The sequence below is a fragment of the Rhinolophus ferrumequinum genome, chromosome 4, assembly GCF_004115265.2.
Source record: "Rhinolophus ferrumequinum isolate MPI-CBG mRhiFer1 chromosome 4, mRhiFer1_v1.p, whole genome shotgun sequence".
Taxonomy (NCBI): domain Eukaryota; kingdom Metazoa; phylum Chordata; class Mammalia; order Chiroptera; family Rhinolophidae; genus Rhinolophus; species Rhinolophus ferrumequinum.
In genome coordinates this window covers 101,126,829-101,149,570 of record NC_046287.1, presented here as the reverse complement: position 1 = coordinate 101,149,570, position 22,742 = coordinate 101,126,829, and the positions used below count along the sequence as shown (strand labels likewise).

Sequence of the window (22,742 nt, the reverse complement as noted above, 5' to 3'; positions counted from 1 at the left end):
CTCACAGCCATGCAGGTAGTAGATGAGTAGGGCGTTAGGTAAGTGAAGTTGGAGGGGAGAATTTTCCAGGTGGGGAACAGCATGTGGGCAGACCCTGAGGCGCCTGTGGAGGGCTGACCATAAGCTGGACTCGGGAAGGTCAGGGAGCTCCAGGCACACGGGCTTGGTGGTAAACATCAGCACCCCTGCTTCCCCGCCACCTTTCAAGTACTCTCAGTGCTTTATCTTGAGAGACTGATAAGCCCATTTGGTTTGACCAAGAATCGGGATGATAAACCACGTTGAATTCCCTGACACTATTCAGAAATGAGGCCTAGTGCTCAGACCAGAAAACATGCCTCTATCGACACTGGTCTTCTTGAGAAGGTTCACTGTGGGTGGCCCATATGCCAATGGTTTTAACAGTATTGCAACAATTGTGTTGTTGCTTATCACGGCTGTGTGACTCCACTTGGCAAATGGACTGATCTTAGGGAGCAACCCGACCTAATCTGTCTCTCATCTTCCCCTCGGTCCGAGCTCACTGGTACTCCAGTTACCTGGTTCTGCCCTTCCCTCTTTCCCCACATTGGAGTCCTCTCCTGGACACAAATCAAATGCCAGTGACAACACTTCCGGACGTCTTTTGCTTTAATAACAGGTCACTGTCCCCATGGCAAGCACTCTGGGACCCTAAGTCTGAAACCATCCGTTAGAGAAATGCGGAGTGCATGCGTCACCTGCAGACTCAGGATGCATTCCCTGAAGTGGTGTGTTTCTATTTACAGAGACGTTTGGAGGAGAACCATCTGTTGAAACCTGCTCTGCAAAAGTCCAGAACCAGGTAAGTAGCTTGCGCTCATCGTTAAGGTCGAGCACTCAGAAATACAACTTTGTAGTATCATTGGGAACGATGGACGAGAAGATATTGGTGGATGGAATGACCATGTTGGTGTGTTGTTGGAAGTCTTGGAGGTAGAATAACTGCCATCTGACTACTTTTAACCATTGAGATACTTTCTGAATGAATTTTTTTCCCTCATGAACAGCTGAGATCGTTACTTCTTTAAAGAAATCTCAACTTGGGGTGGCCCGATGGCTCAGTTGGTTAGAGCGTGAGCTCTGAACAACAGGGTTGCTGGTTCGATTCCCACGTGGGCCATTGAGCTGCGCCCTCCAGAACTAAATTGAAGACATTGAGCTGCTGCTGAGCTTCCAGAGGGGTGGCTGGATGGCTCAGTTGGTTAGAGTGCGAGCTATGAATGACAGGGTTGCCAGTTCGATTGCCGCATGGGGTGGTGGGCTGTGCCCCCTGCAGCTAAAGACTGAAAATGGCAACTGGACTTGGAGCTGAGCTGTGCCCTCCACAACTAGATTGAAGGACAATGACTTGGAGCTGATGGGCCCTGGAGAAACACAATGTCCCCTAATATTCCCCAATAAAATGTATTAAAAAAAAAAGAAATCTCAGCTTAAAGCTCACCACATGCAGGAATTATAGTAAGCATATTTAAGAACCAATACAGCACAGGCACCAACCAGTCAGAACAGGGGCTAGACTGTAAACACTGGTTTGGTTGAACCGTGCTAACCAACTGGATCTCAGCCCTCCCTGTTGGGATCATGGAGCCTCTTTTCACCCAAGGACAGTATTCAGCACCCCGTGCAAGACAATCAGATGTCCCTCTGGACCAGTGGCTCTCGAAGGGGGGCAATTTTGCCTTCTAGGGGCCATTGACAGTGTCTGGGGACATTTTTGAGGGAGGGCACAACTAGTGGGCAGAGGCCAGGGACCTGCTAACCTTGCGATGCACAAGGCATCCCCCACAACAAAGAATCATCTGGCCCCAAATGTCGATTGCGGAGACAGTGAGAAACCCTGCGCTGGATAATATCCTGTCTGAGCCCGTGCTCTGAATTACAACAAACATTTTGCAGATGGTCTTGTTGGCACGTTCCTACCATTGATGTAGGAAACGTCCAAACCTGTGGAGAATTTTTGTAAGAGTTTATTTGAGCCAAACTGATGACATACGTCGAGGAGCAAGAGATCAAATGCTCCTGAGTACGACAGTTTTGCAGTTCCTTTTATGCAACTGAGATTCAGGAGGGGGCGTAAGGAAGATTGCTTGAAGGTGGGAAAAAGCAAGGAGGGTGGTCAGGCCTTTGAGGGGCTTTACGTCTGGCATTTCAAGTATGTGTTCACCTAGATCGACAAGAACAGGCACAGGGCTGGCTTTAGTGAAAAACCTCTCACCGAAGAAGTTGCAGGCCTGGGGCGTGACTACCCATCAAGACCTGGCTAGTTAGGCATTCATCACTTACCACAGCACCCCTTTCTCATCCACCCTACCAGCTTGTCACCCTTGGGTAGCTTGTCACCATCAGCTCGCAATGAAATGCCATTTATAAAAGCCGCTGCCCCTGAGCCTTTTTTCCACAAGAAGCCTGCAAGTAGTCAAGGAATAAGAGACCTAGGCATTGATGAAGGTATTCCGCAGGTTTTTCCTTTTATCAGCAAAGCATGCGCCAGGTGACAATCACTGATGATGATGATGATGATGATGATGGCCGTATGGGGTCATTATTGTTATCACGTGCCAGGCACTAAGACAGGTCTTCCAGGTTTTATTTCAACTCTTACAGCAGCTCGTCAGATTTCCCGTTTTTCAGATGAGGAAACTGAGGCCTAGAGAGGTCTGTTACCTACTGAAAGTCCCACACACGGCCTGTCCCTAGTCTCTGTGTCCTGAGCTGCCGCCCTGGGCTTGTTGCGGTGATGGCCCACCCTCACAGGAAGAGAGCTCAGTCTAAGATGCAAAAGCAAACAGAGACCTCACTCAGGCCTGTGAGGTCAGAGTCGCTCACAGCAAGAATGGGATGGGTAAGGAAGGCATATGAGCAAACCGTTTAGAAGCCCCAAATGTCTTTGTACACGGGTTATACTCCTGCAAAAGCAGAAACTTCTAGGGTGTTTGGGTGAACTGAGATCTCATACCTTTCTTTATTTTTTTTTATCTTACTGCAGCAAGAAAGCCTTATCTATAATGAACATTTCCAGAGTACCAGAATCACTCTGTAGGATTAGCTGAAGCTGGCATATCACCCAAGTGGTACATCTTTTTAGAAATCCAAAGCAAAGGATGACTTCTGCCAAATCAAATTTCACCGCAGAAATCAGCTAAGTCCCACAAAAGATAATGGTCTGCTGGGCTGTCTCCAGGTACTACACGGAACCCTGAGATCCACAGGCAGGGCTTCCTGGTTGAGCGAGACAGGTGTGTTTTAGTGAAAAGGGGCAGTGGAAGAGTCAGAAACCTGGGTGCCTGGGCCCGCTCCTCTTTCTCTGATTTCCTTTCTTCCCTCCAGAAGGTGAGGGGAAGGAATAGTAGGAGAATAGAGAAAAGAAGGCAGGGTAGGAGGGAGCTACTGCTTGTTGAACCCCTCCTTCCACGTAGTATCTCATTTAAACCTCACAACAAGCAGTCAAGGGTAGATATTGTTGCCCTTGTTTCAGGAGACTCTAAGAGGTTAAATAACCTGAACAAGGTCACACCGTTTATTAGGGATGGAGTTCAGGTTCACACCCACCTGGACCTTTCTGATAACACAAGTCCATTTGTTTCACTCCCCCACTCTGCTCACAGTGGGAAGTGGCAGCCTTCTGAACCTGACAGCACTGTGCTCATAGCACTTCAGAGCAGGCTTGTGTCGGCAGCAGAGCTACTATATAGGCAAGGATGACCTGAGACATCTCCACGGCTTTCCCTTGGGCATGTGAGCCAAGAGGGAGGACAGCCATTGTGGGATGCACCTTAATAGCAACAAATTGATAAATAAGCAAATGGGGCATCAGCCTTACGTGGTGGAGAGTCCTGCACTGGCAGTCCCAGGACCGGGTCTGCCTCTGACTGGTCCAGTGGCCTTGAGGACAGCATGGCAACTCTCTGCTTCTGCTCATACCTTTTTCTCCTCTGACAGTCCATCTTCTTTTTAAATATGTCTACCACATATTAGTTTGCTCGGGCTGCCATAACAAAATACCACACACTGGGGGTTTAAACAGCACCGATTTTTCTCACAGTTCTGGCGGCAGGAAGTCCAAGGTCAAGGTGTTGGCAACACTAGTACTTGAGGCCTCTCCTCTCGACTTGCAGAGACCACCTTCTCGCCATGTCCTCACATGGTCTTTCTTCTGTGCTCACATACCCCAGTGTCTTTCTGTGCCCTAATCTTCTTTTCTCATCAAGATACTAGTCATATTGCATTAGGGCCTCATTTAATTTAATGTCCTCTTTAAATACAATCACCTTCTGAGGTCCTGGGGGTTAGGGCTTCAACATAGGGATTTCGGGGGTACGTAATTTGGCGGTACATACATATATAACGTACTATATATTCCAAAATTTTTTCATGTGTTTCCTAAGTTTAAATGTCAATGGATATAGCACTCGTATGTTAAAGAACATACATAGCAAAGGTATGGAAAATCAGTTTTAAGCTTTTTCATGGAGCATAAAATACTTCCAAACACTATGGAAACCCAGTAAGAAATGTATACCATTGACCTTTCAATTTGAAGCAAATTTAAACTGGGGAAGTGAGTGAAGAGAATTGTTTCTCAGTTGTGACTTTGGCCAGGGCTCAGCTTAGAGCTGACCATCCATGCTGGGTATCAGCCCGGCAGGCCAAGTCCGTGCCCAGGGCTCCAGCTCACCAAGGGCCCCAAAAGATTTTCATTTCAAAGAATGTGATGTTAAAAAAAAAGAAAAGCATTGAAGGGAGCCAGGGTAGCATGGAAAAACAAACAGAAATTGTTGGGGTTCCTCAGACTGATTTTAGTATTTTTATTTTGAATACTTATGGGGAAGACAGGGCATCATCATCTTTTCAGACCTCTTGCCCTGGTTACCTGGTTACTTGGTTACCTGGTGTTAGTGGCCTGAAACACCACCAATAGTTGTTGGGTGCTAGGCCTGAGCTTCTTTCTTGATAAACCTCAAGGGAGAGTGGGAATTGAGGGTGAAGGCATGGGTGTCCTTTGGTTATACCCAAAGATTTTGGGGGGAGGATGGAGCTGGAGATAGAATTTTATGTTATTTGGGAGGTATAATTCTGATTTTTAAATAATATCTTGTAAGTTTATTGTAAATTTTCAGTGTAGAAAATTGAGGTAAGTATACAAAAAACATGTAACTCCTAGGGAGAACATTTTTGTGTTTTCACCCTGATTGTATATAATATATAATGTATACATGTTTGTATATAATGTATGCTTATATATGTAGACGAACAAGTGTGTGTATATATAAAAATTGGAAGTATATTGCAGAAAAAATACTATACCCCATTCTCATAATATAATGAGTACTTTTTACAATATTACATATTATTTGAAAACATATTTAATAGCTGCTAAACATTCTTTTCCATTTTATGAATGGATATGAGTGTTTTTAAGCAATTCTTCATCCCTCTGTATCTGCAGGGGGTTGGTCTCAGGACCCCTGTGGAAAACAAAACCCATGGATGCTCAAGTCTCATGTAAAACAATGTAGTATTTACATATGCCTACACACATTCTCCCTATACTTTGAATCACCTCTAGATTACTTATAATACCTAATACAATGTAAATACTACGGAAATAATTGTTACACTGTATTGTTTAGGGAATAATGACAAGAACAAAGCCTGTACATGTTCAGTACAGACACAACCATCATAGGCCTGACTACATAGTACATGTCAGCACCAACGTAGCTTTTGTTTTCAAATATTTTCCATCCGCAGTTGGTTGAGTCCTTGGATGCAGAACCCTCGACTACAGAGGGCCAACTGCATGTACCATCTCTTCTTTATCCATTTATCGATGGACACCCAGGTTGCTTCCATATCTTGGCTATTGTAAGTAACACTGCAATGAATGCAGATGTGCAGGTATCTTTTCACGTCAGAGTTTTTGTTTTCCTCAGATAAATACCCATTAGTGGGATTGCTGGATCACATGATAGTTCCGTTTTCAATTTTTTGAGGAAGCTCCATACTGTTTTCCATAGTGGCTGCACCAATTTATATTACCTCCAAGGGTTCCCTTTTCTCCACATCCTCGCCAGCACTTGGTATCTCTTGTCTTTTTGATAATAGCCATTCTGATAAGCGTGAGGTGACATCTCGTGGTTTTGATTTGCATTTCTCTGATGATTAGTGATGTTGAGCATCTTTTCTTGTTCCCATTGGTCACTTGATTGTCTTCTTTGGAAAAATGCCTGTTTAGTTTTGCCCATTTTTTAATTAGATTTTTTGGGTTTGTTTGTTTGTTATTGAGAACCTTAACTTTTGATGGAACTCTCTGGGGCCTAAATTCTAGCATCTCCTTTCCTTAACAGTCTTTGGAATCTTGGATCAGTTGCTCTTTGACTCTAATCAAGGTTGCCTGTTACTCATGGCACCCTGGACAAGCGATGTGAATCCTAACCCGGCTAACCTTTGCTTTACTTAAAACCAGGGATTTTTTTTTCCCCTAACTTTTTGCCGAGTCCTTGAGTATAATTATTTTTCCCCTGGTTCACACTGAATCCTTTTTTGCTGAGAAGTTGCTTCCTTATGGGCCTTATAATTAAGTCTCCTGTTGTCTTTCTGAAGACAAAGGCTGCTGGATGGAATTGCTAAACTGAGCACTGGGCTGAACAGCTCCTTGGTTAAGTTCTACCCACACTCCCATCAGGGCCTGGAACACTTGCTCTCAGAATTTACAAGTATTAATTCTATGTTCCCTCTCTGTGTTGTCCAAACAGAGCAACTCTACAATCTACTAAATTCTATTTTATTGCCAAGAGTCTTTTTTTTTTTTAAATCTCACAATCATATTTCAAACACTAAGGAATAGTCTTCCGATAAGAATGCAAGGTTTATAAACTGGAAACAGAGGTGAAATAGCCGGCAAAAGACTACACAGTGAATGAAGTGGCAGAATTCAGATTCAAATCCAGATCTGGTGCAAAGCAGATGGTCCTTGAACGATAAGGGGCTTCCCTCTTTGGGAAGGGGGACTTCCTTTGATGGCAGTGCCAGCAGGTGAAGGAGGCTGTGTGGGATTCAGCAAGAGGCCCAGCACAGGAGACCTCCTCTATGTAACTTGAGGACATCTGTACACTTGAAACTGAAATACATTGTTTTAAAACAAGGCATAGTTGCTTCTTATGAGGCCAAGCACTGTTCAAAGTGCTATACAAACATTAGCCCCTTTCTGTGGGTTCATTGAAACCTTTTCCCAAGCTAGCACCGTACAATTATATGCTTTATAAATCGATAGTATAATTGCAAGAGAACATGGCGTCCAGGTGCTGATGATGAGCCCCCACTCCTGACCAAGGACATTGGGCAGATAGGAAGTGTGGAAAGGATTCAAAGGCCATGGACGCTGACCTGTCGCTTTCCTGTTTTTGTACAAAGTTAGGAGACAGGATTAATCTATGACACGCTCATCTCCTCGCCGTATCAGAGATTACTGGATCTCTGTAGAGTGTGGTTCTTGCTTGTTTGAAGCAAACAGCGACAACCAAGAGGGGGCTAGGGAGGTGACTAGTGTGAGATTTGGTATTCAAGTTTCTGCCACCTCTGGAACGGGGACTCTGGAAGTCAGCCCCCTGACTAGCCCCGCTGGCCAGGTGTGCTGGTCCTACTGGCCGGGGCACCTACTGGCAGATGCAGGCTTCGGGGCCCTTCCCGACAACGGGCAAGGATAAATTATTTATTAAAAGCAAAGGAATAGCAATAAAATAATCCAATGACAAGAAATGATGTGTTATAATTTTTTTTAAAGCCCTTTAAGTGCCCCGCCAATCTTTGACTTTTGGAAAAGGACAACTGGTGTCAGCTCCCAGGGCCCGCCGGCCGGTGTTGGGCACGGTCCAGCCTGCAGCCCTCGTCCCGGCCCGTGGTCGCGGCTGAGGGGGCCGCAGGATGGGGTCGTGACGCAAGCACCGACGGGCGGAAAAATCGCAAGTAAGCGGGGGGGGGGGGGGGGGGGGCGACGGCAGCAGCTCCGGAGGCGCCGCCCGCGAGGGAATCCCAAGCTGCAGACGAGGGCGCGCGGGGCGCCGTCGCCCCGCCCCGCGCCCGCTCCCCGCGCGGCCTCGGCAGGGCCGCGGCGTCGCCAGCGCTGCCGATTGGCCGTCAGCCGTGTGACGCAGCCGCCGGCCCCAGGGGCGGGCGCAGGCTCGCGGCTGACAAAACCGGGCGCCCGCTCGTAACCGCCCGCCAAGCTTCATTCATCGGCGCGGGCAGGTGGGAGCGGATGTGCCCTGGCGGGCGCGCGAAAGCCCGGCAGCTTCAACCCCGGACCGCTCCCCTCCGGCCCCCCGCGCGCCTCCGTCCAGCCGCGTGGTCCTGCCTGCATCCCGCCGCCCGCCGGCTCGGTGAGTGCCCGGCCCCGCCGACCTAGGGCAGCCGCCCGGCTCCGGGTCACCTTGAGGGGACCCCGGGGCTCCGTGGGAGGGCAGCGCGGGCCCCACGGGGTGGCGAAGGCGGGGCGGCCCGGCACCCGTGCGGCCGTCCCCGTCACCGGAGTCCATTTTGGTTCCCTAAGGCGCGGCGTGGTGAATGATGCAACACCGCGTGAGTGAGCGTGGGCCACCTGGCGCGGCGGGGCTGGCCCGCCGCCTGGCCGGGGGCCGTGCGCCGGGACTCTCCAGTGGTCCGTGGGCAGAGGGCGGGGTCCACAGGCACATCCCGCGACCTTACTGTGTACCACGCGGCGCACAGCTCCCCACCCCGCCACGAGTTCCGCGATGTGTCATCCGGGGCCCGAGCCGGCCACGCGGTCCCACGGACCCGCTGGCCGCCGCGCCCACCTCTCCTCTGCCCTGACCCACCTACACCCCTTAGCGAGGGCCGCATGGTCGTTTGGGGAAGTTCCCCCTGGGTGGGCTTCCTTGTGACCCGAAGTGGGCTGGACGGGCTGAGTTCTTCAAGCCTTCCTGCGGGTTTGAAGCGGGAGGAAGTGCTGCCAGCTTTCTAAAGACCACGTATTCTCAGTGTGTTCCTTTCTGTGTAGTAGAAACTTTCTCGGCCGGCAGGTCAGGCATCCCCCTAGAACCTGTGTACACAGAGCCCTGGCACTGCCCTCCTGACGAGCGCTTCTAGCTCCTTCCCCTTTTCAGTGTGTGTGGGAACCAGCCAGGAGTTGTGTTTGACTTGTGTGAGCAAGACGCGGACAGCCAGCATGTGCCTTGTGGAAGAAAACTACACTCGCCCATAGCCAGGGTCAGGCGTGGTCACGGCCTCATGTAGAAGTAACCTGGTGTTGGGTTTAATTTATTCCATGCGTAGTTATGAGAGGACATGGATTTCCTTCCAGGTGTGTTTCCCTAAACACATGCTCTTTAAAATTTTACCAGAACTGTGTATGTTGGCCTCTGGCTGAATTTCCTAATTGTGTTTAATTTGAATTATAATTTGTTTAGGATTTATCTTAACATTTCTGGCCTTTTCTGTTTGATTCAGATAATAGGAAACCATGATACAGTTATTCCCCTGATATTTTTAGTTGGTCTGGGTGGAAATTACCCATTTAATCGCTGGAAATTATCATTTTTATATGAACACACCCTTCTGTCATTAAAACAAAAGGTCTTAAGTCGTGCATTCAGAATAGACATTTAGGAGATAAAGTCAACAATGGATTAAAATAGTTTTTAAAGGTTTAGTATATTCAAATCATGTTTAATCATGATACACAAAATTTAAAAGGTGTCAAATGAGTTGTGACTAAACAAACAGGACAAGACTTAATAGATGAGAAATGTTTGAATCTGGGTTTGAGCAACATGGGTGCTCTTATGGATTATAATCAGTTGCCTCAGAGGGGAAAAAAAGGCTTAAAGGACAAAGATTGCTGACCTTGGGGAGCTTGACTTCTGAGACACGTGTTAATTATATTTAGAAGTTTCCATTCCTTGATGGGATTAAGTACATGTTTTATTGATTGTTCTAGTCTAGTTTCTTTCTACTAAGGCCAATAGAAATATGTAATTACATTGCAGGGCCCAGCATTATGTGTAGTTGAATTAATCCCTTTTCGTTATTAATTATGAATGTGGAAGTATTAGTTTATTAATCCCAGGGAGAAATTTGAAACAGACATAAGTGTGTCCTTGTTATGGAGACAAACATTTTCCTCTAACCCTGGAGTCCTCAGGGCCAGAGGCACCTCCTGAGCTGTCCGAGGTTCCACTGGCTCTTGGTCCTCGTGCCAGGCAGGGGTGGGGCCCGAGTGTTTTTCTGTGTGATTAGCCTCTTGATGCCTGGGGGCCCTCTTCCCACCATCGCTTCCAGTCAGGGCAGATCCCATAGGCCACGAGGACTTTGCTTTCACTTTGCACGAGGAAGAGGAACCATCGGAGGCTGTCTCGTAGCTTGAAGGATAACAATTAAGGCTGCGTACAGAAGAGATGGAGGAGGGACAGGCATACGAGGTGTGATCAAAAAATATGGTGAATGTTTAAATTAAGAAAGAATTACAGTAAAAGATACATTGCCATTAATCCTCTTCAAAGTACTCCCTATTGCTTTGAACACACTTATCCCATCTTCTTGCCACTTTCTGAAGCAGTGCTAGAAGTCCTCTTTCGTGAGTGTCTTTTGTTGTGCTGTCGTGGCTGCCTCAATATCCTGAATTGATTTAAAACGTTTACCTTTCATGGTCATTTTGACTTTGGGGAAGAGACAGAAGTCATACGGTGCCAGATCTGGGGAATAAGGTGGATGAGGACACACCATAATGTTTTTATTTGACAGAAATTGCCGCACCAGAAGCGTATGTGTGACACGGAACGTTGTCATGATGGAGGATGAAACCGTTTGCCCATTTCATGTAAATGCGTTCGTTGTTCATGATCCATGATTTATGACACACTTTAAAACACACCTTCCATCAACCATAGCCCACACCCGACTGCACCGAACAAGTCGAAACTTATCACACACTGTTGCTAAGGTTCGACCTGCTTCTTCCCTTATTGAAGATCGCTGCCTTTCCATTGGATGGCACTCGGCAGCAGAAGTCACCGTATTTTCTGATCATGCCTCGTAGAAACAGACCAGTTCAGAGACTAATTCTGGAATAAAACCCAACTCCAGGTTATTCCTACACTGGGGAGCGTGACCATATATAATTTGGGTGAGAGATGAGGGCAGCGTGCACTGGGGTGGACATGGTAGACACGTGAGATGGTTGAATTCTGCTCCACCTGTAGATTTTAAAGGTAAACTCAACAGGATTGGCCAGTGGAGTCCATGTGAGGTGTGAACAAGGTCCGCTAGGATTCCAGGTGGAGTGGACTTACCACATTAGTGAGATGGGGCATGCTGAGGTAAGAACGTGGGCAAGTCACAACTGCCAGTTTCATCCTCAAGGGACGACTGAACAAGCGCTACCCTTGTGGGGGCCTTCCCAGGTGCGTGACTGCCCTGGATTGGTGGCATCCTTCTCACCTAGCCTTCTTGCCTCCTCACACCTGACCTGACGATCTCCTGTTACCCTCTCTGTGCTCCCCTGCCACCTTCAGTGGGCAGCTTGGCCATGGCTTGCTCCCATTGTCAGGATGGAGGCCTGATGCCACTTGGGGTTCTAAAGCCATGGCATGTGTCTGCTTTTTCATTCCTGGGCCTTCAGGACACCTGCCTTCCAGGGGTTTCTTGGGCCATAGGCCACTGGGATTGGATCCCAGGCCATGGTCCCATCCACCCCAAGGGTTTAGGTCTCTTCTAGTCAAGGAATGCAGTTGTACTGCCTTCAGTGGCAGAGTGTCAGCCTTGTGGCAACCTTAGGGATTGCTCTTTCTCCATAGCCTCCCACCCTCAACTCCAGAGCAGCTTTGAAAATAATTACCTGTGCAGTTCAAAGGGAGGCGTAATTTATCATGGGAGGATTAGTGCATCTGCCACGTGGGAATCTGCTAGAAGGACAGGCAGCAGACTGGTCAAACAATTTGGTGGACAACTAAATATGGTCATTTCACTTTGGAGGCAGTGCTTCAGACCCCCGGCGGTGGCCGCGGGGGGGCGCTCCCGTGTGGCTTTCCTCCGGTTATTAGAAGCAGGTGTGCACCGGCTGCACGAGCTGCGTGAACTCGAGTTGGAGCTGTGTGGTGAGAGACCTTTGCAGCCCCAGGGCGCCTGCAAGGCTGCACGAAGGACGCTGCTTCTAGGAGCCGACAGCAGGTGGTACCGGTGCTGGGGACAGTGCCACCTTCGGCTTCTGGAGTCCTGGCTTTGCTGCCGTCTGTGCACAGCCTCCAGACAGTCGTTGAGACCTTTTGAAGCTTGTAGACCCGCTGCTTCTGTAGACTGGGGAAGCCGTCTCTCTCTCAGCCTCATAACGATGAAGCTGATGAACATGAAGTCCATAGGATTCTTTGAAAGAATAAAGGTACTAAATCAATCAATTTAGATTTCTTTCACAAAATAAGTTCTTTCTGTTGTCAGCCTACTGTTGCGATGATGGCAACCAGAAGTCAGGCGCAGGGAAGCCTTTCCAGGTGAGGTGGTTTTACCTGGAGAAGGTAGGAAGAGCATGCCTTCCCTGAGAAGGACCGAGTCCGTTCCTGCACCACCTCTTCCCTTCCTTTTGTGTAGGCACAGACGGCACGGGCCGTTTTGTTTCCTAAGATTCCCTGTTCCCACTCTAGTGCTTGCTTCACAAGCTTTGTTCACATGAGGTTCTTGACTGAGAACAACATGTCCCGTTTGTTCAGGAGCCGCTCCTCTACTCCCCCTACGTGCCGCAGGCACAGCGAGCTCTGCGTCCTAGAGACCATCCGGCAGTGCTGGCCGGGCTGCCCGGAGTAGCCCTGCTCCGTGTGGCCAGCCTGAGTGGCCCCCGGGCCGGGCACCTGGGGCCAGAGGAGATGCCACAGGCCCCTCTTGCAGAAAGCTGGGCTCCCAGAGTGGCCCCGCGTACAGGGTGAGTGCCTGTTCTAAGGTATTTCTGAGCCACATTTAAGTTCTTTTCCATATTGCTTGCATAATAATTGGCTTCTAGTGCTTTCTTTATAGGAGAGGATTTAAATGAGGTAATCCAAGTTATGCATTTAACACAACTTCTGGCACATTCTAAGTGCTAAATATAAATGTTAGCTATCAAACGGGAAAGAAAGCTCTTTGATTTAGGTGTGGAGAAGAGTAATTTTTATAACAAGTTTGTCTGGCTACCCCACTCTGCCAAGGCGTTAAAATGTAGTCCCCTTTCCTTGAAGTTGTGTTTGCGTTGCAGGATGTGACGTAGTGCTGAGGTGCCGGGGGACACTGAGCCTCTGAGGCATCTGCTGAGCCCTGTCCAGCGTCTGTGGATGTGGCCCCAGTTCCTGTACCGTTTTACCCTTTCGATCTGGAGGGCTCTCTTTACCACGGACCTTTCACAGCTGACGTCATGGAGGGCGCTCTGTGGCTCTTTTGCCGCGATGCGGATGGAGACACGGGGGAGGATCCCCAGTCTGGGGCTGCGTTGGCTCTGACTGTGGGATGACCATGAAGCCACTGTCTCCAGGGGCCAGGTGTCTCCCTGGGTGTGGCGGTGAGGTTCCCTCAGGTCTCAGACCTATGAACCTCGGGGTGGGTCTCCGGGACCCCATCTTAGCTCTTGCCTGTATGTGACTGCATGTGCACGTGTGTGCATGGGAGTAAGTGTGTGTGAGTTTGTGTTCTTTGGGGGGGTGTCTGCCCTCATCACAGTTATCCTGATCTCCCCAAATTTTTCCAAATTACCCCGAGGGCTTTGGGTTTAAAAACCAAAGCCCAAAACCTGGAGCCATCTCTGTTTCCCACCTGTTTTCCTCCCTTCCTGGAGGTGGAAATGTCAATCCCCTTGCTCCTTGGGGTGCAGGTGGGGGTATATCCCCTGGGGGCAGTGGTGAGAAAGGAGGGGAGCAAAGCCCCATCTGACAGGTATCTCTGCACACGTTTGTAACTGTCACCTTCCTTCCTACGAGGAAGACGCTGGCCTGATCTTGTGAGGCTGGCACGCAGGTGTTCTGGTTCTCTAATCTTCTGAGCTGCCTACCAGGTACCATCGAGCAGAGTCTAGCGCCCAAATGGGAAGGAAGGAGCGCCCTCGGGCTGGCTAGGACCAAGAATCACAAGTGCTTACTTAGGACTCACTTTATGTTTCCATTTAACTCTCACCACCTCCTCATGGCTGTTTTGGTGGGTGGGGAAACACAGGCACCTACGTGATGTAAGCTGCCCGCAGGCACACAGGTGGGCAGGAGTGGCAGAGCAGCAAGGCTTTGAACCAGGGGCCTGGCTCCAGAGTCCTACCCACCAGTACTGCAGGGCTGTGGGCGTCAGCCTCACCTGGGGCTGCAGCCTCCTTGGGAACGTGTGCTGCGTGTCGTGTGCATGGGCCGGGGCCAGGTGCCCAGGTTTCAGCACGAGGACCTGGAGATGCTGGTCCCCATGCCCGCTTCGTTTCTGAGTGTGTCTGGGAGGTGCAGGAGCTGGCTGCTCCCCCGCTGGACAGCGCCCTGCTTTTTTCTAGGTTTTCCCTGATTTGACTCTGCAGCCTTTGAACGCAGGTCTTTCCTGCCTCAGCCCCAGGAGCAGAGCGTTAGGCTCCTGGCACAGCTGGAGGTCAGTGTCCCTGGGACAGCGGTGCTGGGCAGTGGCTAGAGCTGGAGTGTGGGACGGGCTGGGCTGCATTCTTCCTGGATCAATAGTTTGGCATTCACATCCCCAGGGTCTGCTGGATGGGGGCCTTCCTGCCTGGCCGCAGGGGTGCCGTGTTCCATTTGTCCCCACCTAGTCATCTGTGCCTGGGGGCAGCCCCGTGTCAGTAGCAGTCGTGCCCCCACACCTTCCCCTTGTGATTTCTGCAGGGTGGTGAGGGGGGAAGTGTCTCCATAGACACTTGACCTACAGAGTGTCTGGCCCATCTATCCTGGGGCGACTCCCCGACAGGTGCAGCCATAGGTGCTGACAGGTAAGTGGGAAAAACTTCCCCACCCCTTCCTGCCTTGCTCCTTTTTCCCTTTCTTTTTCAACTTTCTTTTGGGTGACATTTCGAACTGAAAGAAAAATTGTAGGAGGAGTACAAGGAATTCATGTGGACCCCTCTTCTCAAATTCACCTGTTTTTCACATTTTGTTCCTTCATTCCATTGATCGATTGTTTGATCTATCTACACACACATATATGCACTTTTCCTGAACCATTAGAGGGTATGTTGAAGACATCGTGCCTTTTCATTTACCCCGACTCACTTCGGTGTGCAGCTCCAAAGAATAGGATTCTCTCTGACTTCCCCACAGTGTGATAGCAAAATTAGGACAGTTACATGGAGTCCGCATTGTAATCTAGTCCACAATCTATATTCAACTTTTAGTTGTCCAAACGTCCTTTCTCAGCCATACGTGTATATACCGGGGGGGCCAAAAAAATGTGTATAAGTGGACACTTTGGTCAACATTGCTCATGCCGTAGTTCGCCGTAATCAGAAGTGTCTGGACGCTGATGGGAACCACTTTGAGCACCTCTTGTCATTGCAGAAGTCAAACGTGACTTGTATTCATCTACTGTTATCGGTGTATATTGAGTATTACAATCAATACAGTTTTTTCCTTTCTTAAAATGTGTATACTTTTTTTTGGCACCGTGTGTGTGTGTGTGTGTGTGTGTGTGTGTGTGTATAATTATAATATTTAATATATACTGATACCAAAAGATGAATACAAGTCACGTTTGACTTCTGCAGTTACAAGAGGTGCTCAAAGTGGTTCCTATCAGCGTCCAGACACTTCTGATTATGGCGAACTACTGCATGAGCATAGATAACATCTCTTAAAATGTGTATACATTTTTTTGCACCCCTGGTGTGTGTGTGTGTGTGTGTGTATATAATTTGTTTCTTTTCAGGAGTAGATCTTTCTAAGGAATGTACTGTGGTTTAATTTTCTCTCATAAGCCTTTTTAAGAAAAAATTTTTCTAAAACTTAGAATGCTTATAAGGTGTGATCAAAAAATACGGTGAATGCTACTGCCGAGTGCCATCCAACAGAAAGGCAGGGATTGTCAGTATGGGAAACGGTGTGTGGAACCTTAGGAACAGTGTGTGACAAGTTTCACCTTGTTCAGTGCAGTCAGTCAAATGGGAGCTACGGTTGAGAGGAAGTGTGTTTTAAAGTGTGCCCTAAATCATCCTCCATCATGACAACTCTCTGTGTCACACATTGCTTCTGGTATATGGCAATTTCTGTCAAGTAAAAACATTACAGTGTGTCCTCATCCACCTTATTCCCTGGATCTGGCACCACGTGACTTCTGGCTCTTCTCCAAAGTCAAAATGATTCAGGACATCGAGGCAGCCACAATAGCACAACTAAAGACATTTACGAAAGAGGACTTCCAGAACTGCTTCAGAAAGTGGAAAGAACGATGGGATAAGTGTGTTCGAAGCAAGGGGGAATATTCTGAGGGGGATTAATGGCAATGTGTCTTTTACTGTAATAATTTTTTTTTAAATTTAAACATTCACTGTGTTTTTTATCACACCTCGTATTGTAATAAATTTGGAAAGTACAGAAAAATAAGAGAAGGAGAAAAAAAAGACCATCCACAATTTCAGGTCAAAGGCTTCGCACTTGGTCAGGTGGAGAGCTTGCGAAAGGTGATTGGAAGTCGGGCTCAGCGTGACCTTGGCACGGTGACTTGCAGCCACACCCCGGGCAGCAGCCTAGAGCAAATCCCGGCTGCAGGTCCGGAGCCGGCCGCGTACCGCGTGACTGCCCATCATTTGGGCGGCTGCTCGCCTACCTGAGCATGTGCACTGAACCACCTCGGTGGGGAAGGGTGGGGACCGTGATTGAATAGCCAGGACTTGTTCAAGGCCTGGGAAGCAGGGTGCAGGTCCTCACATGTCTGGTCTGTACCCCTGGCTTCCTAGACTTAGCAGAGGGCAAGGATGGGCCCGGGGCCCTGAGCGGGATCGCAGCGCGGGCTCATGGCAGGGACGCAGTGGTTATTTACCACCACTTTTGTTGACCCTCTCGGCCCCCTACCAGTGGGCCAGTGGGGAGAGAAGAGGCGACATTCTAAATGGTGAATTTTGCTCTTTGTTAGTGACTGTCCTGCTCCAAAAAAGTTTCTAGGAGAAGGTTTCAGAAGTGTACGAAGTGTGGCTCTCCTTCTGCCTGTCAGTTATCAGGCGTCCCCTTCATCGTCACCTGCAGTAACTGGGGGCGGGGGAGCTCCGCTTTTTCCTGGCCTGGAAGGGGTCTTCGCTGAGTGAGTCTGGTTTCTGGAACAGTTTTGTTCTTAGAAGCTGCTATTTCATTGTCCACAGCTCCCTGTCGTCTGTACCTCAGTTTCCCTGAGCTGTGAATCTCCATTGTGTGTGAAAACGGGCCTGTGAAGGTGGTGATCAAAAGCCTCAAGTATCTTTCCCTGTGTTTGTTTTTTCTTCTCCTGCACCGGACCTTCCCCCTGCAGGAGCTGGCCTTGAGAGGGACTGCGGTGGCAGCCGCCCAGACTGTGCACACCCCACTGGGGCCACGGACCCTAACCTGGATGCACCAGGGGGGCAGGGCCGCTCTTCAAAGAGACCCTTTGAAGTGCAAGCATTTCCTTTCCTGAAAAGGGGGGAAATTGAAATTGTTCTGTGCAGACAATGTTTTCTCAGATCAAAGAGGGGTTGGGGCTTATAAAGGGAGAGTCACGAATTAGAACTGGCCGTGGCACATGCTGGAGGTGTGACTGCTTAACCCCGCTGCCTGGAGTCTGTGAGTGGGTGAGATTCCAGTTCCCTTTCCTTTTCCCCTCAAGGTCCTCAATCTGGGTCTAATGTGTTATATTTAACGCTGTCTCTCTTTTGTGTTTTTTTTTCCTTGTCTTTTTGATAAATTATTACACCGTCCATGATGGAATATTAGGTAGCTAATAAAAATGATGTTTCCAAAGAACATTTGATCTTATGGGAAAAGCTTTACTGTTAAAAGTGAAAACAAATCAGGATGTAATTTTCCATATCGAGCGTTATCTCAATGAGATATATGTATTGGCACAGAAAGGAAACACTCCTAAGTTGGACTTTGTTTTCTTCACTGCTGTGTATGTAGCTCCTAAAATAGTGCTCAACAAATATTTGTTGAATAAATATTTTCGCAAATAGTAAAACAACAGTATATTTCAAAAGAGGAAGGTCTTTGAGCTAAAGAGTAGTATTATGGCAGTTGGAAAGTACCAGAAATTATTTTAAATGCCTATTGTAATTCTTCCCTGGTATCTGAATTTGGGGTTTATTTTGTTTCTTGGTACAGATATGTTTCACCTTTTGTGCTTTGGTCCAGATCACACTGTGACTGAGTGACTTTGATGTTGCTATTTTTGGAATAATCCGGTCCCGTTAAAATCAGTGTGAGAATGTTAAGTTTTTCCTGGGTTGATTATTAGGCGCTTTCACAGATGGGGAACAATTCGAACTTCTCACATACTCTGCAGCTCATGTCCCGTTGGACCAGCTTGTCCTGTTCTCTTGTGGAGAGGTTTTGCCTGATTTGCCCAGGTTTCTCATCTTTGGGCATCAGTCCTACGAAGATATTGGCTGTGCCTTGTCCCAATTCCTCATGTATATGAAGTTCTTTCCCAACGCAGCGTCTCATTCTTACCTGTGCTGTGGCTTAGCTTTGAAAACGGCCCTGTCTCTGATTTTGTGCTGGGAGGATGACTGTCGCAGCCGCCCATCCTTCTCCCTGGGGAGGTCACTTCATTGCTCCTTCAGAAGGACACAGGTGCTCGGGTCTCAGAGCAGCCTCTCCACGGTGCCCCCAGCACGAGGCTCTGGAAGCGCAGCCTTGGGGAAGCCCTGTCTCGGGCTGGTTCTCCCGAGGGGGCGGCTTTCAAACTTCTTTGGCTGCAATCTACAATAAAAATAAATTTACACTGTGAGGAAGCACACACACAGGGACATCATATTTTTATGGAGATTAAAATGAAAGTTTTCGTGAAACAGGACTCATTCTTGTCCTCTGATAATTTTGATTCTTTTCTGTTGAGTGACAAAAAGTCCTGGTGGCCACTTGCAGCTCAGACATGGTGGCTACCCACCTGCCCCCACTGTGTGTCCTGAAAGTCATGTTTGCTGGGGGAGTGGATGGAGGGGACAAAGACAATTGGGGAGAGGGGAGAGGTTTCTTTTTGTGATGATTTGAGGGTTTCTGACCAAGGTGGCCATTATTCTTGATAATGGTTCCCAAGAAGGCGAGCAGGGGTGCAGGTGACACCTGTGCGAGCGCCTGGTGTGGTTTGTGCTGAAGCAGCCCGGGAAGTTCTGTCCTCGGCGGCTTCCCACGCTGGTGGTGTGGAGGCAGCCTCGTCAGGCTGCACGTGATTTTTCAGAGTGGGCCAAACGTTTGTAAGTTTCAGCACTCTGACTCGTTTTGAGTTTCTTGTAGTCAGTGTGATTTGAGAGGTGAGCCTTCTCTTTCAGGGTTAAGGATTTATGGGAAGAAGAGGGAGAAAAGGTACTCTTACAGAAATATCAATTTGGGGACTCTCACGTGTGACGGGGTTGAAAACTTAATATTAGCAAAAGCAATCCTAGCATTAAATAGTTCTCCTTGGAAGGTTGAATGGATTTTATATACATTTAAATCTTGCTTGAGAAGTGTTTGGATGGCTTTTTTTTTTTTTGCTTGGAAAATAAATATTCTTTAACAAGTCCATGTGTATGATTCTTAGAACAATTCTAAATAAAGGGAATCGATTCTACAGAACGAGAGCCCAGGGACATAACAAAACTAGGACAAGATAAACTGCCTCGTTTATTGAAACAATGTACAAATCTCTGTCCTTGTTTCTTGTGAACCTCTTTTATTTACTGTACTTCTTGATAAAAATGAATTTATTATAAGAATTGGGAGTACTTAATTTATATTCTTAAACATGTGTCCTCAGGGTACAAATGTCACCACCACCATTGTTAGTTGTGAAGAGAACCCTCGTGGACTGCACTTGATGGGAAGTGGGGGGATAATCTGGCATTCCGATCACGTCACACGTCCCCCATAAACCTAGAACCTCAAATTTCTAGCAGCTAGTTTGTTTTGTGTTGTTTCTTAAACTTGTTGGAAGACGTGCCTTTCTCCCAGAGGGCAATCTGAGGAGACGTGAGGCAAGACCATTCCTTTTTCTGTGAGTAATCTGGACTGCAGTGGGAGGAATGGCTCGCTGGTGTCAGAGTTTGATGCTATCAGAATTTGGGGAGATTATCACATGTAATTTGTGCTCAGATTCAGTCCTAATTAGGGAAGGAGCCTCTCAGGTGTGTGGTCTGGTGAGTCCAGGCCAGGGCATTGCCAGCCTAGATTCCTGGGGCGGGTCCATGTGGCGGCCATGCCTGGAGCACAGTCCACATGCATCCGGCACTTTCCTGTTGCTCTGGCTGCCGGTTAACTGTCCTGCCTTGAGGGTTCTTGCTGAGCACCTGGGAGGGAGCCTTTGAGTTGGTGGGAGGTGTGGAGCTTCCTAGTTTTGCTGGCTCTGACACCCGTCCCCCTACAGGCCCCAGCAGGGGTCCCTTTCCAGCTAGATGTGTGGCTATGTAGGGACGAAAAACCACTTGCCCTGGAGGTGCACTAGGAGCCAGTAGGGAAGGAACTTGCCCTCCACACTCAAGCAGCCCTGCCCCAGATTCAAATGAGAGGCTGACTCAGAAATTGTAGTTCTCGTCCCCTGTCCTGGAATCGCCTTGCTGCTGGGCTGCCTCGAGCTAACAGGACCTTGTTACAGGTCCGGGCATGGGAAGGGCTCCTTGAAAATTCCTGCTAGGTCTACACCTCACCAAAGGCCTGCACCTACACATGCAGACTGTGCACCAATAAAAGTAAGAATGTAAGCCCAGGGACAAGACTAACCATATAGTGTTTAGTTTCTGGAAATGTTGCGCCCCCCAACGGGACATTTCCATTGTGTTGTGCGTACTGGGCGACTTCGCGTGTGGACGCTTGGCTACTACTGTGTCCTTTATCAGTAACCAACGAGCATGTAGGTAGGTATACACGTGGGATCGGACAGATGGGCGGTAGGCACAGGCATTAAGGATAGAGGAAAGGAACACATTTCAGTGGTCTGTAAGTTCAGTAATTTGCATAATGTAACAGAACCTTTCAAATCCTCAAGTCAAATGTCAGGTGTCTTTAAACTACCTAGGCCATCACATCCTCCCCTGGGAGTCCCCGGAACTGCAGAGCTGACCAGTGGGTGTGGGTGGGGCATTTCTAACCAGCTCCCTGGATCTCTTGAGATAGCAGGAATCTATAAAACTGCTGAATCGAGGGAGCCCTGGGCCACACGTGGGATGGCACGTTCCCTGCGGACGGCCTGGGCGCATTTGTGTGGCTTCTGTACCCAGAGCAGTGCGTGGTCTAGAGTAGATGCTAAGAGGTGTCTTTTCAGCAGAACTGAAGCTATTTCTGCCCCAGGTCCCATTTCCCTTAGCACCTTGGGACGGGAGGGGCGTGGGGCCCACTCGGGTGTTCATTTCTGACCAGCCTGTTATCTGCTTGCAGCTGGCTGCTGATAGGAAGTAGTGAGTTCTGCTGCGGGGTGCAGTTCTTGACGCTGGGGAGAAGTGATACCCCGGCCTGGGAACAACATAAGAGGTGCAAGGACTCACTATGCTGTCTCAGGAGGTGCGTGACCCTCTGCTGCCTGCATCACAGGAGGTGTTCAGTAAATCCCCGCTGTAATTAGGATTGGTGTGGGAAGGGTTTCACTTCAGTCTTCAGGGAGGTTTGTGCCAAGGGCATGTGCCATGCCTGGGGTTGGCGTGTGTGTGTGTGTGTGTGTGTGTGTGTGTGTGTTTGCGTGTGTGTGTGCACGTTTCCTTTGCTGGTAGAGAACAGGTGTAAGTGAACATGCAGTGATTCTTCTAGAAGGCTGAGGAGAGTGAAGTGGGCTCAGGAGAGGTTCTACTTGCCCTCTCTTAGGAAATTTTAATGGAGAGGTGGATAGCAGGAGCGTTCTAAGTAAGTGGGGCAGGGCATGGCAATGCCGGAGGTGGGCAGGAGGCGCGCTTCCAGGGTCCCCTGCTCTGAGTACGTCCAGCCAGGATGCCACGTAGCAAGGGAGGGCGCGTGTTTGGGTGGGCGCTTCGGAGTCTAAGTGTGCTTGTAGTTTACTTATTGGTTCTGAAGACATTTTAGGGACAGGTGGCAAAAGGCATGCTCAGGCCACCGGGTTCCCACCCCCTGCAGCACCCAGAGGCACTGGCCTCGGCCGGCTGACGGGACAGACGTGCCTTTGAATAGTCAGGGAAGAACTTGGCTGCGTTTGACTGTCCTTCTGTTAAAAGCTTTTGCCTGGTATGCACATTTGTGCTGGGAAATTTAAGGTTAGCAAGAAGGGGCAAAGATCAGTTTCTCAGAAAGCTTTGAAGTGGTCCTGCTTCCCTAAGTGCTTTACTGCCAACGGCCTGAAAACGTCCAGAAGTCCCCTGAAATTCCTTGATCTAAATGGTGTTCTTGTACCTTCTCACAGGGGACGGGGTGGGGGAGGAGCAACGAAGACGGACTGTTATTACATTCACTTCTGTATGATTTTTAGTTTTGCTGGGTTATGGTTCATTCACTCATATGCTCATTAGCAGACTTTCCGTTAAGTGATGCGGAAATGTCATTTATATTGTTCTTCAAAGTTTGGACTTTTCAGGGGGAGCTGTGGATGGTGGGTCAGGACACGGTCGGCGTGGAGTGGACGGGCCCTCACGTTCA

At 48.7% G+C, this 22,742-nt stretch overlaps 1 protein-coding gene across 4 annotated transcripts in view; it reads left to right on the top strand.

Annotated features, from left to right (window-relative positions):
• The first annotated feature begins 8,179 nt into the window (after positions 1 to 8,179).
• SLC7A1 (solute carrier family 7 member 1) overlaps positions 8,180 to 22,742 on the top strand; it is a 65,078-nt gene continuing 50,515 nt past the window's right edge. Inside the window, exons 1-2 of one of the 4 annotated variants that reach the window (XM_033104420.1) lie at positions 8,273 to 8,399; positions 21,540 to 21,662. Coding sequence is in view for 1 of the 4 variants with exons in the window: in XM_033104418.1 (XP_032960309.1) it covers positions 8,279 to 8,399 (121 nt within the window). In the remaining 3 variants the exon portion in view is untranslated. Of the gene's footprint in view, positions 8,400 to 17,724; positions 17,762 to 21,539; positions 21,663 to 22,742 lie in introns of those variants that run through there. The other 3 variants (XM_033104418.1, XM_033104419.1, XM_033104421.1) reach the window with 3 other exon arrangements.